The sequence below is a fragment of the Echeneis naucrates genome, chromosome 21, assembly GCF_900963305.1.
Source record: "Echeneis naucrates chromosome 21, fEcheNa1.1, whole genome shotgun sequence".
Classification (NCBI taxonomy): domain Eukaryota; kingdom Metazoa; phylum Chordata; class Actinopteri; order Carangiformes; family Echeneidae; genus Echeneis; species Echeneis naucrates.
Window position 1 is genome coordinate 17344693 of NC_042531.1, and position 19236 is coordinate 17363928.

The window sequence follows — 19236 nt, forward strand, 5'->3', positions numbered from 1 at the left end:
CTGAGCTTTTTATTTGGTATGCATGTTGGTGGAAATTGTTGGCCATTTTGATTGTACACTGATTACTGAAATGTACATTCATGGACAGACAGAGCGTCCACAAAAGAAGAAAGTATAATGTCACAGAGAACCCGAATGTAATGACCTCATATTGGGATGCAATAGTCGTAGGAGGATAATGTGGCACATCCTATAATCACCACTTGTGGCTGCACAGGCTGCTGTTGGAGCTGTACTCGGATAGTGTCACTTAAGGATTTAATTCTGTTATGTTGATAAATACTCATATGTTTAGAATGTCCTTTACAAAAGACTTTGCTAACCCAAAATGAAAAATGTCCAGTACACTAATAATGTCTCCAGAAACCCAGAGACAGTCATATACATGAAAGCAATAACCTTTAAGACACTGATACCCAAATACTAGAAACAGACATGGCCGCAAGAAAAACAATGATGATTAACAGCTTTAAAAGTAGTAGCTCTGATCCCACCTGATGATTTCACAAGACTTCATCAACCACAATAGAGAAAACAATAATAATATTGTTATCTGGCAGGACCTGTTTACACTGCTATGCATTCTTAAAAGCACTTAAGGCACTTGTCAATCCACTCCATCTTTTATCCACTCCTCTCTGAGTCTGAGCAATCGCTGAGAAAAAAAAAAAAAAATTAATAAATAAATCAGCACATGAATAATTCACAACCATCTGCCACAGATCAGCTGTCTCAATGAAACTGCTGAAAAGTGAGGAGGTGCATTTCTCATGTTTTTCTTAAAAAACCAACTCCACACAGTAGCCCTCAACCTGTGCTTCAATACCGCAAGGCTGTGATGACTGCAACTCACCACATGCAAAGATGATCTATAAAAACTGGGAGATACTCAGTGTTCTTCCACCCTTTGCTGGGCTCCAATTCTTAAGTGTTGGTGCATGCATAATGGTAAAAGGGTATGAATTGATCTTAGGATGGATGAGAACACACGTGAATCCATAAACAAAAATCATCCACAAGATGAAATAGTATTAGCAAGAGGGTGTAAGGAGAAAATTAGCCCATGAGACACTCAGCCGTCTATGACTAGCTCTTCTGTAGAATAGTGAGTTTACTGGTTTCTGCAAACATACGCAAGCAGTCAAGAGAAAACTGCAGTCTCTATCGACTGCCAGCTTAATGCACAACTACCACTGGATGGGATCAGAATATGAGGTTGCTCCACAAAGCAAAAACATGACTAAGATTACTAAACATCAACAAAACCCACTAAACCCCGCATAAGCTTTTTTTTTGGTCAGCCCATAGGCCTCTGGGGGATTTAACAAGCTCTGCAAGGCTTCCAGCAGCAGACGGCCCCTAGCTCTGTTTGGTTCCAGGCAGGGGAGTCACTGTGTGACGATTTATTGACGCAGGATCCCCCTTGACCAGGACCTGCTACCGATTACTGCCACTCTAGAGGGAGGAGAGGAGGGGAGGATCTTACTGGGATGAGAGAGTTTGTCTGTGTGTGTGTTCTAAGTCTGGCTCCAAGGCCATAAACCCTGTTCCAAAATGCCAAGTAGCGTGTCAACATGCCAGCCTTGCCACCCAAGTTTAAGTCAGACAAAAGGCCCTTCATTGCTCTAAAAGGGCGGTTTAAGAATAGGAAATGATGATCAGTCATATAAAAAAGGGCTTTAGCAATACTGCACTGCCTGGTGGGCGGCTGAAAGTCAGGACTGAAAGTTTCATTTTAAATTTCAGAGCTCCTCAAGGTGGAGAAAAATGTGTTAGGTTCAAATGTTTTAGCCTCATACATTTCAACAAAACTTCTCTTAACCTAGTTCTAGTGTTCATGGGGAAAACTTGAGTGTGGAGAATCAAGCCTAGTTGTGAATTATGAGATATATGTTTCCCCAAAGTGGGATAATGTTTATACTTAAAATGACAAATTATAGCTGAGTCTAAAAGGTATTCCTCTCTTGTTGATACATTCCAAATTAAGATGAAAAAAAAAGTCTGGTGATTACACTGACCACTGTGGATCCAAGTTGGGTCCACTTTTCCACATTACCTGAAAAGTAGATTTTTGCCTGTGAAAGCTCAAAAAATAAATAAATAAATAAAAAATTTATTAGTCTAAGAAATAACCAGAAAACTGACAGGCATAGCTCAAACCTGACAAAAGCTAAACTATACTCCTGCACTTCGATTTATTTTACAAAGGACTTCAATGATAATAAATATCTGAGAAATAAGAAGAGGCAGAGCATGGAAAGGATCAAAATAGGAGGAAAATAAAAGAGGAAAATGTGACCGAATCTAGCGTTCATCTTACATAACAATGTATTCCAGTGAAAAGAAGAAGAAAAAGAAAATCACAAATGATTTTTGGCCTGTGCCATTATTCACAACTATCTGAGCGACTGAAACATCCACTCTGACGCAAACCCCCTGGCCACAACTCAAACATGTCTCAACTCACAGTTACAGAGAAAAGAAGGTGATGCCAGGAGCTCACACTGTGCCGCACAGGACCAGCAGCACCATAACAATTAATCAATGGCTGTGACATCATTGTATTGAATACCAGAGCCAAAGCAAGATGGATGAAAAGGAGAACACAATTGGGCTTTTGTCTGATTTTAGTCAGAGGTAAATAAAGAGGGAAATGCAGATCTGCATCATGGATGTGATCAAAGAAAAAGGGAGTTTGGAGTTGGAGTAGGAGTATTGGTATTGCTCACTGGTCGAGGTCAAACAAAACAGAGTCCATTTTTAGGCATAGAAAAAAAACCTACTGAGAAACATAATCCATGAGCAGTGACACAACAGGCATAGGGGGAGAATTGCTTGAAATTAAAATGAATTGCTTTTAAATATATCCAACAATAAGCAAAGATCAAACAAGAGGCTAGAAGAGCAGGAATATTCATTTGAAAGATTTACGAAGACACCAAGATATGTTTCAGATTTTTGTTGAACTGATGCTACATTAATAACTACATAATAGAATACTTCAAAGAAATATTCACAGAGGAAAGACATGATGAAGAAAATATAACCATGGCCCAAAGGAAAAAACATGGTAACTTTTTCTTTTGGAAGCCAGTATGAGCAGTGGGAAGTGGGAAGATGTGTCATCTGTATGAAAAGAGTCAATCTGTGTCAAATTGTAAGCAGTTTAACACACAAACACTACACCACAACAGATGGAAACATATTTGACAGTTGGTTATATTTTCTGTATTAACAGCATTATATCATTAATGAGTTTTGCAACCAAAAACAAAACTGTCCCATGAGTTCCTGTTGTCACTAAGGGCGGTGGAAAAAAAACACAACTGTGTTCCTTCCTCTTTATGGTTCCTCTATGCTAAATTTAGTTGCATCTAAATGGCGTCTATAGGATTGATCAGTGGTTTTTGTGTTTTCTCGTTGTTAGTGTCGACTTATTCTTGTCACTTTCCTTACCTCATGACTCACATTACCAGATTCTACACTGTGTGGTTTTAAAATCTATGAATGCATATTACTTACACCAGCCACAAAAAATATATGTGGACAAAAGTATACCCTCTGTCAGACACTGCTCTGTTAGTACTGCTTGAATTATGCAACATGCTGAAGTTAGCGGTTATGCCAACTTTCTCAACCATATTCAATCATTCCCTGGAAAATTGCAGAGCTCTTCTAGAAAATGCTAAACAGCAGATTTGGTCTGTTTGACAATATCAGATTAAATCATTAACAACATAATCAAAATGGCGAAAGGCTAAAGTTCTACATTTTAATCCATGCAGCCTTCCGTAAATTAACACTTTGGCAAGGAGAGAAATGTCTGCCACGTAATAGCTATAACTTGGATCAGTTAACCTTTAGTTCTGTTAAAGATCATCATCAAAATCACCGTTTTGAAATGAAAAACCTCACTCAAACGTCAAGGGAAACAACCAGGGTTTCACTTACTATTTCCTAAAATATTCAAAAAGAAACTTGTCAGGTCAACGAGGATTAGTAGTTTGCAAACAGTAGACAGTAGATTACAAAGTCTACTGATGTTCTGTTTCTCCAAAGAGAGACATGGATGCTAAGCTTGAAACTGCTCACATCCGAGCAGTAGACTATGTATATGATATATTAGTGTTAATAGTATATAGATATGTGCCAGATGACTGCAATACCAAAATAAACATAAAACCAATTATACAACACAAAGCAGTAAAGAGAACATACATAAGAACACAAGGTTTCTTAAAAACAATCTGTATCCAAAAAAAAAAAAGCACACTTGATATGCAAATTAATTGCCATTATTACCATTTATCCCAAATGTATGATGGCCCTGAAACCTCAATGCACCACAACTTAAGAACACACAATCCGTCTAACAACATGAAGCAAATATAGACTACACAATCAAATATTCATGGCAAATACTCACTACACAATGAAAAAACCACAATCATGCTGAAAATTGGTGAATCTGACTGAGACACATTTGCATGGACGTATCAATATCTATAAACACTAGTTTAATGATAAACTCATCGAACAATTGTTTCCCATTGGTGTTAATCACTTTTTTTGGCCCCTGGTAATGTTTCCATTGTGCTATGAGTATTTGCAACGCATTACAGCATTTAATTGTGTTCTATTTGTATTTGGTTGTGTTGGCAATGGCAGAGTTTTTCAACACCATCTACAACTAAACTGTTAAAGACAAAAGAATTAATGCTGTGAAATAGTGGTATTTTTCTCATTTTCTTTTTTTCTTCTTTTACATATTACCTGATCGACTGTGAGAACTCATTGTTTTGGTTGCTGTTGCCAGGCAGGCAGACTCGACAGGGAAGGAGGTATGCGCGGTGACGGTGTCAATGCACCTCCGCAGTAGCTGTGGTGACCACCATGTGCTTCTCACCAAGTCAGTGCTGCCAGGCCAAGGAGGAACAGAGGGGGTTGTTTCTCAGGGCTTCATCACACAGAAGCCGCAGGTGGAGACCCCAGTGATGTGTTATTGCTGCGTTCTTCAACCAAACAGTCAGGCTGTGACAGGGAGATGCACAAAAAGTGTTTTCACATGAATGAAATATTCGACATAGAAGCAATATACCCAGTAGTAACTCAGCGGGCACCGTCTAAATCAGTGGGCTGGTGCACTGTAAGATTTTTATTCCTCTCTGGCAGTCACGTAGCTATGCAGCGGAAGCTAACCCTCCTCTGTGTAGCCATGTGTGCTCCTATAAAGGGCCAGACAAGAACAAGGACCTGCAGGTCACCAGTCTTCATGTTCAGATGATCTCTGTTTCATCATCATTTTGTTGCTGTGTGTAATCCTGGATGATGATGATGATGATGAATCCTTTTTAGCTACAATAGGCCTTTTACTGATGTCAAGGAAAGTGCTGCAAATGTTTAATTTTCTATGAAGTGTTTACTAATTGTATGGTCACTGATTGATTAGATAAATTGTGGCTGCATGGTGTGGTTAGAAACCACACGGGAAAGAAGTCACAGCCAACAACTAAGCCAAAAAATTTGAATTCAATTTGCAGCAATAATGTTGTCAGTGATGTTGGAAAACAGATCTTAAATGTTCTATGTTTTAGACATTCTTTGGGTTTTATTTCAATTGTTGATATCAATAAGATACATTTCTGAATTTAAGAACCAAAAACAATCTCATTGTTTTTGTCAAATCTCACATGTCGTTCCAGGCTCCTCTTCGGAGTGCTAGCACAAAAAGTAGTAGCAAATGAGATGAGAGTTTCAGACCTTCTCTTCTGACTGGCTCATTATTTTCTGAGTAATCAGATTTCATTTAAATGCTCAGAGAAACCAAATCCCACTATTTTGGATGATCAGTCTTTGTGCTTGGCATGGCTGAAAGCAGTGACTGCTTTGTTATGACATCACAAAGACACAGAAGTTGTGTAAGTTGGTTTTAAGGCTCAGTATGTGAATACAGGGTGGGAGCATTTCTCTGTGGACCGAGACCTTTGATACTTTCACTGTATTAATATAGAACCTAGACCAGATTTATAATCAAAGCCCACATGAAGATTGACTTATTTGATGTTGACTTGGTGATGTTTAAAAGAAAAACAACTATCTTCCAAGTAAAAACTGTGCCACATCTGGTTTTAATCAAATAAATTTGGTTTCACTTTGACCATTTAGGTTTAACTAAAATCACAGCAATGCAACAGTAAACCATGTAAATCATTGTCAAAACTGGTACCCACTGTAGCCACACAAATTATCAATTTTTTCCCCCAGTTTTTACAGTTTACATTAGAATGTAATGTTAATGTTAAAATGTAGCTTTAATAGAAAACCGATTAGATATGAGCCGTCAAAGTTAATCGAAACAATTCTAAGAGGTTTATGACTTAAAATCTTTTCTACACAAAGACAGTGCTATGATAAAGCATCACTACAACATATGAAACATTGTTATGCCATTTCTGTAGTGCAGGACATAGAGGTGTGTACTGATGATAGAATGGTGAGAAAAGAAAGGAAAAAAAGTATGACAGACTTGGTGGCCAACATTTCATTCTATAGCAGGATAATGACACAAAGGTTAAGAAGAGAATAACCAGACGGCGGCTTCACAGGATTGAGGAGCACAGTCTCCAGCTGGATTGGGTTGAACTGGACAGAAGGTAAAAGCAAAGCAGAGAAAATGCACGTGACACATTTGTGGGAATTTCTGCAACAGTGTTGGGAAACTTTTTGGTCATTGATTAATTTCAAATGTGTGTCATGCTGCTGGAAGAATCCTACAAATTTCAATCAAATTAACTGTGTATTTTTTGTTGTTCTAGACATAATTTCAGAGCACAGAGAGTAATTACACTGTAAATTTGAGGAAGAAGAAAGATGGAGATGTTCCTCAAACGTTTGAACAGGAGTGTAATACTGAAATGTTCTTCAGATATATATTTTTTTTTGCGCAACTTTTGTCAGTGTCTAGTGACATGAATTAGTTTTACTTTTACAGCCTCCCTGTCAGATGGGGACGCCCAGGCTTTAATAAAAGCATCTCTCCTGCATCAGAAGCCAGAACGAAATGTAAACAGTGGCCTTCCTGAACGTTTAGACTTACCTCTGAGTCAATAGCAGAAGAGAAGGAGGAAGAAACATTTTTTTGTGTCTAGAGTATGTATGTTTGTTATGCAATCAAAAATGCAAGGAATGTGTCAACACCCACAAAAAAGTGGACATCTCTGGATATTCAACCTGAAGCATCAAAATCCTAAAATCACCTTTGTCCCATGTCACAGATATCACCATATGCAAAAACAAACAAGCGTTAATGAGAGTTGCAATCACTCACCGCTAATACCACAGAAGCCACAATGAATTGTGCATGTGCTAAGCTCCTATCTTGAAACACATACACACAGAAATGCGCAGGTACACATACACGCAGACACGCACAAACAAATACACAAGTCTCTTTGCTGTGCTGCCAGGATTCCCTAGGGTGTTACTTCACTTATCAGGAATTATCATAGAGAAAAAAAAACTGTCCCTTAAATTGGTGACAAATTTAATCGTTGTCCAGCTTGATAATTAGGTAAGTATGCAAACGCAATGTGTTGGAGGAAAAACCTGACATTTCAAGATACTAAATCTAACTTTAAACATGGGCTCCAGTTTAACTCCCACTGTCTCCATGCAGAAACACTGCCATCAAAGTCCAACCTGGCAGCCTTCTTTTACAGGTTTGAGAAAACAAACATCAATGTGTTGTTATGACAAAGTGCTTCCCAAGCATTTGTCATTCATTCTGAAATCTGAGCATGGAAACTAATAGCATCCTTCAGGCCAGAGGCAAAATAACAAGAGGCGGAGTTTAGGTGTCTCTCAGATTGTCTGACATGAGTGTGTGATAAACAGACCCATGCACGCAGACAATACTTGGATGGCCAGGAGGGATACTCAGTGGGAGGGTTTATGGATTTGCTGAGGCATGGCGTGTCAGAAAAAAAGTTCTCAGCATGTCGACTGGATGGCAGTGACACTAATCTCTGATCAAGCTGCCTATTTTTGTCAAGGGAGTCCTCTGTTACACAAGAATTCAGACTGTGCTTTTACAGTTTGCCATACAATGTCAGGAATGAGGCCTCGGACTCCTGCCACAAATAAACAAACACACAAAAATATGAACAAACCATCAAACCAAACCAAACCAACAAACTAAGGAACATCTGGGGTCTGGACATAGAAATTGTCGAGGAGTACAAATACCTGGGTGTTCACCTAAACAATAAACTGGACTGATCACTCAACACTCAGCACTCAGCACTGTACAAAAAGAGCCAGAGTCATCTCCACCTACTGAGAAGACTGAGGTCCTCTGGAGTATACAGGCCTCTGCTGAGTACATTCTATGACTCTATGGTGGCCCCTGCCATCTTTTATGCAGTGGTTTGCTGGAGCAGTGGAAGTTCAGAGAGGGAGAGGAAAAGGCTCAACATGCTGGTCAAAAGAGTCAAATTTATTTATTTGCATCCGCAATGCATGAAGGAGCGCTACTGCAGGTCATTCATCCCAACAGTGATCAGACTATATAACACCTGTCGCTGCAATAAAATCTGAACTCTGGACTAATTACATTTAAAAATCAACATTTTTGGCACTACTAGAAAGTTCTTTTCTCACTGTCACTTGATCTTTATCACTGCCACCTTCTATTTTTGTTTGTATTCTTGTACTTTTTTCATACCTATGGTTCCTGGTGTAACAAAGAATTTACCATACATTCTCTTATCTTATCTGAACACCAAGCCATCTTCCTTTCTAACACCATCAACCTTCAGTGTGATGCGCTGGTCTGCTGTAAGCTGTTCATTTCTTAATGTCCCTTCCATCTGATTTTTTTTTTCCTAGAATTTAAACTGTTCTTCAGAGATCCTATTAAAAGCGAATATTTGTACAGCATTGTGGGTATTTTTCCTGCACTGTCGAGCAATAAAATGCACCACCTGCATCTCTTCATGCATCTCACATCCACAGACTGACACATAGGATTGGACAAGATTTATTGTTCCCGTGGAGTAAATCTTGAATCTGAAAACGTTTCATGGCACTTGACAGGAAAACAGCTCTCAGGACTCCTTAATGGACTTCATTTCCCAAGCACTCTGAGCGCTGCCGGGAGTAATCACGATGGCATAAAAATAACATGTGGTCGGATAGTGAGCAGTAAACAACAATTAAGAGACCCCTTGCATAGCTCATGAAATGAATCATTGAAAATGCACTTACGCCACGAAGACGGCTTCAGCCTCTAGACCCTAATTGACCATGAATTATTCAGCTGGTGAGTGGGACTAGCCGCACTGCTAGTATGCTACTGAATGACATCTTTGTGACTTTTCTTTGTTATTTGCAAAAAATATTGAGGTAACAAGTAGGAAAAGGAACCTACCAAAAAAAGCATTGCATGTTAAAACTAGCAAGCCATTGTTGTTATATTCTAATATGTCTAGAGTTTTTATTGCTCAGGAAATGACGGCCACAACGTGAACCCATTTTCCTTGATGGCAGGAAGGCTTGAAGTCAATGTGACACAAGTGACATGAGAGTGAATCTGTGTAAGCAGTAAAAATTCAGCAGAGAGCGTGAATGAGGGCAAGGTTGAGACGCATCATATGACATGAAAAGACCTGCAGTAACACAATACTCTGTGGCTTGTCTGCACGTGAACATGGCCAACTACGACAGCGCAACATCACATCAATCAGCTGTTGGCTGAACGAGGACAAGGAGATGAGACGCGTTGCTTTGCATAGCATGTAGAGCTCTGACAGTTTAGGGACACTTAAGAGCTAAATGGTCCAGCTTTGTGTTAAAAAGCATCAGAAAATCCTTACATACAGTAGGGTGCAGAACTTTGACAAGGTAGCTGAGGGATCTCTGTGTAGACAGTCTTCTTATACAGGACAGTTTGCAGCAATAAGTTAATGCTGCACATAACTTTTTAGAAGTCATTCACATGGCCCTCCATTCACAAGGGCAGCTGAAGCTTACACATCCACATGGCCAAACATGGAAAGGATATTTAAAATCCAGCAGTTCACACAATTCAGGGGCCAGCACAAAGGCAGTAAGTTTTAGATGCACTTTGACAAACGTGATATGCACCCCACACGGATGATACACTTATGTAACAACTCTCCAAACTGTGACATTATGACAAGCATTGCACAAGAACGGTCCCATATTTATTTTCATTTGTGGTATGTGGCAGCGCTGTATCAGTAGCAGTGCCCCAGAAGTTGCTGCTAAAACTGCCAAAAAGGAAGAAAAGATCCACGGACAGATTTTCTTTCCTAAAGCAAATGTGTCGGGCAGTAATTCATGGTGGGGTTTCGTGGCTATTCAAACAGATAAATACTGCTTCTTTTGTGCCCAAGTGCATCTAAAGTCTTTGGAAAACTTCTCCTAAATAAGCATGACATCCGATCAAGATTAAGGATTTTGGCTTTGCAGAGATGTCTCAAAGTAGGGTTAGGGTTGTGAATGCTATGGATGTGCCTAAAAAATAAATTCATATATGAATCGTGATTCTCATTTACTACGATTCAGATTCATTTTAAAATGTCCCAAAATAAATAAAAAATAATTTAATAAAACAAATCCACAGGCTGTCTGCCTCCATTTTGTATGCAGGACGTCCTGACATCGCCACAGAGCCAGTACTAGAACATGCGCATGCGCTGTAAGCACCAAAACAAGGAGGAAACTACAAAAATGGAGGAAAGAGAGACTCAACTGGCTCCATTCTCGTTGAAAGCAAAGAGTTGGATTTTGGTTTTTACCTAGAGTCCTATAAAATCAGTTCGCCCCCCCCCCCCCAAATTCCATTAAAATTTTTCCATTATTGTTTTTTTTCCCCCAGTTTTCTTATGGAGGGGTCCAGTCTCTACTCTCTGCAGGGCTCCAGTCTGGTCTAGTCTCTAGTCTCTGGAGGGGTCCAGTCTCTGGTTTGGTCTCTACTCTCTGCAGGACATCAGTCTCTGGTCTGGTTTCTACTCTTTGCAGGTGTCTAGTCTAGTCTGATGTGTCTAGTCTCTACTCACTGCAGGGGGCCGGTCTCTGGTCTGGTCTCGTGTCTGGTCTAGTCTCTACTCACTGCAGGGGGCCGGTCTCTGGTCTGGTCTCGTGTCTGGTCTAGTCTCTACTCACTGCAGGGGGCCGGTCTCTGGTCCGGTCTCGTGTCTGGTCTAGTCTCTACTCTCTGCAGCACCAACATTCAATTCGATGCATTGTGGGTTTTTGTGCAGTAACACTGTAACATTGAAAAACCAATTAAAAAGCATTATAAATACATGCTATAGATGCAGTTCTATTGAGAATCTTTTTGTGTTAGTACAAATAAAAGTTTTGGAAGTGGATGTTTTTCCATTGACTAAAATGGGCAGTAAATTTGAATCACACATTAGGGTTATAACTCCTGAAAGAGAAAGTACATTACTTGAAAATGTTAGTTTGAGCAAGAGCATACATTAATAGTACCACCTATGCCTCAATTTGAGCTTTTGTTTACCCCTCTCTCCTTACTGAGGGTGACCATGCCAAGACACCAATATGAACTGTTCTGCTGTGCTGTATTTTTGGGTAAATAAACTGTCCGATTTGAATATTTCATAGGGGAATACAAATGAAATAGTTGATTAGCATGGGGATGAGGACATGGGCATGCAAATTATGGAACAGTTGTTTCAGTTGAGCATAATTGCAAATCAAGACAAATATAACCCATGAAAAATACCTTCAAATTATTCACTTGAAAACAAATTTACTATAATTTTTGTTATACATTTTCAAATTTTCCCTGAGCTTTTAAAGTGGAATCAGGGGAACTTATTACAATATTTAGAGAAACACAAGAAACTTGTGCGACAAATATATTATTTCTAAACAACAGACCATAATTCCCTGGCTTGTATGAAATTATGAAACATCTGGTTTAGTCAACTGAGTGACAAAGTCTTCCCCCCCCCCAACTTGCTCAAATTCATGCTGCAGATCAACCAAAGGACAGTATGGGTGACTGATAAAAGCTGATGATAATAAAATGCTTTGCTGAGGCTGGCCATGATGGCATCCTCAAACCCAGGCTGCCAAAACACTTAAGTATGTTTGAGGTCCAGGAAGAAAATACTGGAGACAGCTATGTTTCCACTGTATGTGTCTACATTCCTTTGCAACCTAGAGAGATATGTTGGACTGGGGATTCAAATTTGCAGCATCAAATATATTGGCACAGCATGATGAAGCACTTGGACCAGACTGTTGTTATAATAATGTGATGTGTGGACTCTTGAACATCAAAAAACCTTTGTAGGGTGTGAAATAGCAGACAAAAGTCAGTTGTTTTGGTTTTTCAAAGTACTTTTTAGTCTTTTGGTTCGACAAGTTGCATATGGGCCACTTACAACCATATGCAGACGACGGAAAATTACCCATGTTTGGTTACCCTGGAAACAAAAGGCTAACTTTTTTTGAGCCATGCAAAAAGCAGGAAGTGGCATCTTCCCATGCAGAATCCAAAGTCCAGTGAATTATAGAACTTCCTTTTCTTGATTGCTCAAATCTTTTCACTGTCACCGCTCTAGGAAAGGGTGCAGAGAATTGAGGTAGTGTCACACAAAGCACCTTTTGAAGCTTGCGTAGGGCATCTTTGACCCAACCCAGATAGGATCTTTGAGCATGTACTTTGGCCCTTTTATTGCTTTCACTGCCATTGTCCCTGATTTCTTTTAAATGTTTTGTCTTACCTATTCTAAATATGTTTGCAAATGCCAGCTAATGAAGCAGTAAATCAATGAGCTGTGGCAAAAGGTGCATGGCATATATTTAACACATAACAGTGACATATGTAGTAAGAATACACACTACACATACATAGAGTGCTGTGTAAATAGCTGTCCAACAGCAAACGGTAGTTGGAAGAGCTTTAGATATGATGTAGACTGTAGTCTTTCAATAAAAAAAAAAAAAAGCAAAGTAAAAAAGCCCCCAAGATTCAGCAGGGTTGCAGTAAACCCTAGTCATGTTGCATTCCTACAGTATATCAGACAGTATGTGCACCAAGGGAAAAACAGCAGAATAAGCAAATTGTTCAAACTCTCAAATGCTATTTAAATTTGAAATTTTGAACACTTAACTGCTTGATTGATAAGTAGTTAGAGGGACGGACACACATACAGACTCACAAATACCAATTATGGTGATAGAACTGCTCTAGCTTTCTCTCTGCATCACCCTTCTACATTATTAATTATCCATCTGACCCTTAAGAATGTTTCCATGCTGTAGGAACTGTTTTCTGAGGCTAATGACCTTTTTCGGATGCAAGAGTTTAAACTGTAGCAAAAGCAAATATATGTTATGTATAAGTTGATTTCACATGACAAGACCACTGAATCACATTATTTCTTATGCGGGGGCACTAATGAAGCAACACTATGACACAGTAGACCACTCAAGAAAAACGTTACTGAGTTCCAATTCTTTAAATTTGCACTTCAGACTATTTTGTTTCTCTCATCTGGACTCACACAGCCTGACCAGGTGAAGAATACTGCCTGGCTTTTATGTGTCATGCTGAGCTCCCATATAATTATAAGCTGGAAGTGCTTGTGCTTTGGTGTTGGGAATCAAAATCTGCTGCATAACAGTCATATGAACAGATGGATTGACAATAACCAGAGTTCGGCATCATATAGGTTTTTGTTACCCTGCTGGTAAAAAAAAAAAAAAGACATTTTATTGCTAGTTATTTGATCATTTGCTTGTGTTTTGTGGGACAATTTTAACCTTGAGAAAGAGAGAAAACCTTATGGCCTGAAAACATGTTTGAACAGCAGATGTTTGGGTGTGGAAGCAGAGTACATGGGTTTCACAAAACAGTCTGAGATACTGAAGGTTACACACATATTTTTAAAGAATGAATTGAAAAAAAAAAAAAACAGAGCAACAGCGCAACAGATTTTCCACAGTGACTTGAGTGAACAACCAGCTGCTGTGATACTGAGCTCACAGAGTCGACTGCTGTCTTTTTATAAATCACCATTCACAATGACCAGTCATCCGAAGTCAATGCTGTGCATGTTTATTTTCACCCCATCACCAGAGCCAAGTCCACATACACTACTTTGCTTGGCATGAGGTCATGCAAGCAGTCAAATATGGCGCATCCTCTGCTTTCAAACATTCCCCTTTAGTTACCAGGTTCATTCCAGTGGTGGAATACCTTTGATAGAATTACAGCACATTTTAGACTGTTTAGCTTTAGGTATACTCAGCATACTCTATGTTTAGTCAGAGTATGCTGGCTGCATACCGCCATAAGAACTCAGTGCTAAGAAGGAATGCTTCTTTTATCTGTAGCTGCAGTTGTTTTCGGATGCATTATGTGTATAGGACTTACAGTATGTGTATGCTTGTACACAAACCTGTCCACCATTGAAGCACACCTCCACAGAATAATCTGAGAGCCTGAAGATGAGGCATCATATAAGTTTTTGTGTTTATTGTTGATCACTCTTTCTTCTGTATTGTGTTGCAGCTCTGAGCACTTTTCATGTTCTTCATCGTAGCTGAAGCATTTTTTTCTATTTACACAATAATATTTTTTAGATCATGAAAAAAAATTGGCCATACTGTCCAGCCCTACTACTGAGCCATGACTAGATTTCATGCAGACCATATCAACAACAGACACTGATGCCTTTCCTGCCTTCCTCCCACCTGCTTGCTGTAGTTGCGTTAAAATTCAGGACAATGACCCAGCAACAAACAGTGTAGCTAAAACTGGTTTATCATCGGAATTGGGGGGCAAGAAGGGGCGAAAGAGGGTGAGTCTGGAGGAATAATTTGTACCCATGAAATCTTTGGGTGCGCACGAGGATCAGCTCACTAATTTGTTAGGCCTTAAATCACATCAGGCTGAGAGCTTCTGTATAGTTGCCTATTATGGCTTTGTGTCTCTTTTACCTCTTTGAATCTTCCTCTTGTCTACTTTTACTGCTTCTCTCGCCCCCAGGCCCCTAGGCCCAACTCCCTGCCTTATGGCAGTAAACCTATAGAGAAAAAGCAAAGTAAGCGTGTAATGATTGATTTCACTGACCCTTGTGCACAGTTAATCCAAAAGTTTAAAGATAAAATTCAAACTGGTGTCTGTGTCACCAGATTTGGTTCATATTCCTGATGTTAAAAAGCCCTTAGGGTGGCAAATACACCCTAGAGTCAATTGAACTGTATTAGTAGGCTGAATAATTATTTGGAACTGAGAGCCAGTCAAATAAATGAACAGGGTGAAAGAGAAGAAGGGCATAATAATATGCTGGAGGGCTCTGGGCTGAAGAAAAGACTCTGCCAAGCAGTTTACAAAGCCCCGCTGAGTGAACATGTCTGTGCATTACAGGCTGCTGTCACCTTATTTGTCCCTGCACACAACAGTGACATCAATAAACCCCATCAGTATCCATTAGTGTGACAACACCCACCAAAATGTCCACAAACAAGAAAGCTTTCCCAGTGCCAGCTTGCACTAAATGATGGGAAGAAGTGGAAAGTCACATCTGAGGCCTGACAAAGCACAATGTGACTGAGCTAAATGAGATTATAAAAAGCTAACTTTGAAACAAGTAAAGAACAGGAATAAAGTCCCAAGCTTTAGTGAGATAATGACCTACAAGTTGGCTCAAGGATTCAACAGTCTAATGGCCTGATTTAGTTCAGTAGGCATCAGTTTGATTACAAAACTAAAGAAATAAAGATTATGAGAAAACTAGTCTGTTAGTAAACTCTGATTGAGATTTAGGAGCCAATTAACATTAGATGGTGTAAAATGCTCTTGAGACTGGCATGAAGATTAAAGAAAGCAACTTAAATGATAAATTATGCCGGCATGAGTGGAGAGGTTTAAATATTACATGAATCGTGTATTCCAATTCTTTGGCGTAAGATAGCTTGGCATGTATTATATTACATTGTATTATATCAATATTAATATCGTAATGTGTAGACATATTCTCAAACTTGCATCAGTAAGAATTTCAACTTCAGTTTAACAAAATTTTATGGAGTCAAATTTAATCTTTATGCTGGAATTTAAAAGTATGTTTTTGATTAATTTAGATGTGGCAGTTAATTACCTCTCAATTACATTTTTAATATAAAAGTATTGACCAGAAAAGTTAATCTTTTCTTCAATGTTATGTTCAGAAAAAGTATTTGCACGTGAAAATGTCTATTGTACATCTAAAACATACAATTTACTGGCTGGAATGCCGGCTTTAAAAAGTTTACACAGTGATGAAAAACAACAGCTGTGGCCAATCTGAATTCAGTCTGTTTTAACTGATTCCAGTGCTGTGATATGAGATGTGATCCATGGAACCACAACATCAGCAGTTTGAGGGGGAACTGGGCAAGACAGACATTCACTGTCTATCTTTTACAGTCAAACAGGTCTAAAACTGCCACTCCATCTGCAGGATGCCAATATTAAAAGCTGGACTTGCTTTTATTCTGATAGGCTGCTCAGCGTATCTGGCTGAATTGTCCCAAGGAGAGAAGGTGATGAAGTAAGAAATCCAGTTTCAAAAATGGATCTATTGAGACATAAAAAGTAGTTGTAGCACTGTAACAGAGGCAGTACTAATTTAACTGTGTGATATGAACCCTGTTCAGACCTGGTCTGGCTGCATCAACACTGCACTTTGAATAAATTTGAGATCCAATCACTGAGATTAGACATTCTTTAAGGAGAACACAAAACTGTCCTTGGCTACACTGAAGGACCACTTAACCGATGTCCTTTTCCAAAGTCTAGGAAGTCCTGTCAAAGTTTTGGCGCAGCTCACTACAAGATGAATGTTTGCACATACTGATTTAATATTTTTGTTTTTAATGGTTAAAATCTTACTTTGCACTAAAGCTGTTCCCAGCTCACTGATCCACAACCTCTCTCTCTCACATGTTCACTCTCAAAACACATGGGCAAGAGGCTGGAGGTCATTTGCCCATCAGAGCATTGAAAAAAAATATATCAGTGTTTTTACCATCACTATCATCCAGGGTATGCTGAGCATGATGAGTGCTTGTGTCACGTATCTGCAGCTCTTTATCTTGTTGATTTGTCACAAGTAACATTTTTGCATATAGATCATACATGTATGGAGTGGCTCACACACACTTGCTAAATTGCTGTCGGGTGTGCATTAAAATCCCCCAGGATTTCATTAGCAGATACTAAAGTCCCACAAAAGTGCAGCACACGAAAACTACAGATGTGTAACAGTTAGTTCTATTAGCTGGGAGTGTTTCAAGTACATAGAGGTGGTTTTAGGTAAAGAAATTCACTCTAAACCCATATTGTGTGGAGATTGTGTTAATAGGGGTTAACCTCTATCTGACATCTGGTGCTACTTTCACCATCTGAAAAAATGAAACTTCCTACTTTTTGTAACCCAATCATATTCCATAAATAGATCACTGTAGACTGGAAACAGAAAGGCAATTTACATCATATTGAAAACCCATCAAACCCTATATCATACTCCAGAGACTTTGAACACCTCTTCTGTGATGAGTCCTCGTGGTGACAAGCACGCAACAAGTTTCAATCACACAAGTTATTCAGAATCCAACATTTCTCATGGCTGCTATGCATTATGATCTATTGAGCCCCTTGAGAGAACATGACCTATCATCCCCTTTTCCTCTACAAAGCCTTTCTTTGTTCGATTGGCTGAAACTTTTTTCTCAACCAAAACCTTTAACCTCCTCGTATGACACTGAATCCTTTCCATCTCACTCACTCTCCCTCTGTATGACATCAGAACGTAGATGTCGTCTAAAACACAGTTGTTCTCCATGCTCGACTGGGAAGGAAACATGGAACAAACAGCCAAACAACAGAAATAGCTTCTGCTTTACGTCTTCCTCCAATCAGGGCTCTGCTCTGAGAGAAGTCAGTTTTTTGAGGGTTGCTGTGACCTTGTTTCTGTAGGGCTGTACAGCCTGCACTCCTCCAGAGTTCGCAATGCTGAGGGAGTAGTTTCCACTAGCAAAGCCTTAAGAAGTTTCAGCAGAGCTGCTGCTGTTTTGACAGAGTGAAGACACAAGTTTACACCTAAAGCTGTGGCAGCAGCAGTTCCACCTCAGCACAAACATCCATCAGACAAGCACCCCTTTTCGACACACACACACACACAAAGGCAAGGCTGGGTTGTGTTGTTTGGAGATGTTGATGTAGCGGGCAGTTTGGAGCGCTGTTGTTACATTCACTGCACCAACACTGCTCCTCCAGCTCAAATATGAGCCAAACATACATGGTAACAAAAAGCCTGCACTCCTATCTGAAATCACTGAGTGGACAGCGGGACAGTAGGAAGGCTGGAGGGGGGGCAGTAATAGTCTGGTAGTCACCCCCGGGCTCAAACCAACTTCACCGACCTGACGGCGTTTCTGAATTGGGCACGATGGAAATCCGAGCGAAGGTCGCAGAGTAACAATGTTACACAACACGTGAAAGCAAAAAAATAAAAAATAAAATTTAAAACACACCTCAATATCGTTATCAACAAACGACGGCGCAACTGAACTTTTCCTTAGCTGGCTGTAAAACACGACACACACTCGCAGGGAAAGTGAAGCATAGCGGAGTTAACAGTAACTCAGATGGACTCCGTGCAGGAAAAGCACAGAAACCAACTCCAGCATGAGCTGCTTGTGTTTTTCTTTTCTTTTTTGTTTGTGTGTTTTGTTTTGGAGTTTTTTCTCTTCTCGTTCAAGTTAAACAGGAAGTCGTGTCCCGGTGTTTCACAAAGACGACGCGAAAAATAAATAAATAAATAAAGAACAGAGAGACTGACCTGAGTGCGGCAGCTCCGAGGGTTTCTCTCCCTCCCGGTGTCCGGGAGCATCCGCAGAGCAGGACTTTAGGACCCGTCGGTTCGGCACAGACCGTTGAGCCAGCAGCTCCGCCATACTGAAACAGTCACGTGTCGGGCAACCGCCTGTATTTCCGCAGGGGGCGGGCCCTGCAGGACGGGATGATTGACAGCTGGGAGCAGCGTGGCGGAGGGATCAGGTGAAGCTCTCATCGTGCAGGTTCAAGCACCAAAAAGTTGATTGTTAATAATAATGTCAATTCATTGACATCCTCAGGTTTTTTTTTACTGTTGTTTTAATTGTGGTTGGAACTGAACATGGCTATGA

At 39.8% G+C, this 19236-nt stretch overlaps 1 protein-coding gene across 4 annotated transcripts in view; it reads right to left on the minus strand.

The window, feature by feature from the left end:
• The window catches only part of hdac4 (histone deacetylase 4), a 106606-nt gene extending 87603 nt beyond the window's left edge, over positions 1-19003 (minus strand). For 2 of the 4 annotated variants that reach the window (XM_029530212.1, XM_029530210.1), the window contains exons 1-2: positions 18891-19003; positions 4774-5031 (exon numbers count right to left, since the gene is read on the minus strand). In XM_029530212.1, coding sequence (XP_029386072.1) covers positions 4774-4795 — 22 coding nt within the window. In that variant the 5' untranslated portion in view covers positions 4796-5031; positions 18891-19003. Of the gene's footprint in view, positions 1-4773; positions 5032-15003; positions 15090-18890 lie in introns of all 4 variants that reach the window. The other 2 variants (XM_029530211.1, XM_029530214.1) reach the window with 2 other exon arrangements.
• Positions 19004-19236: the final 233 nt, after the last annotated feature.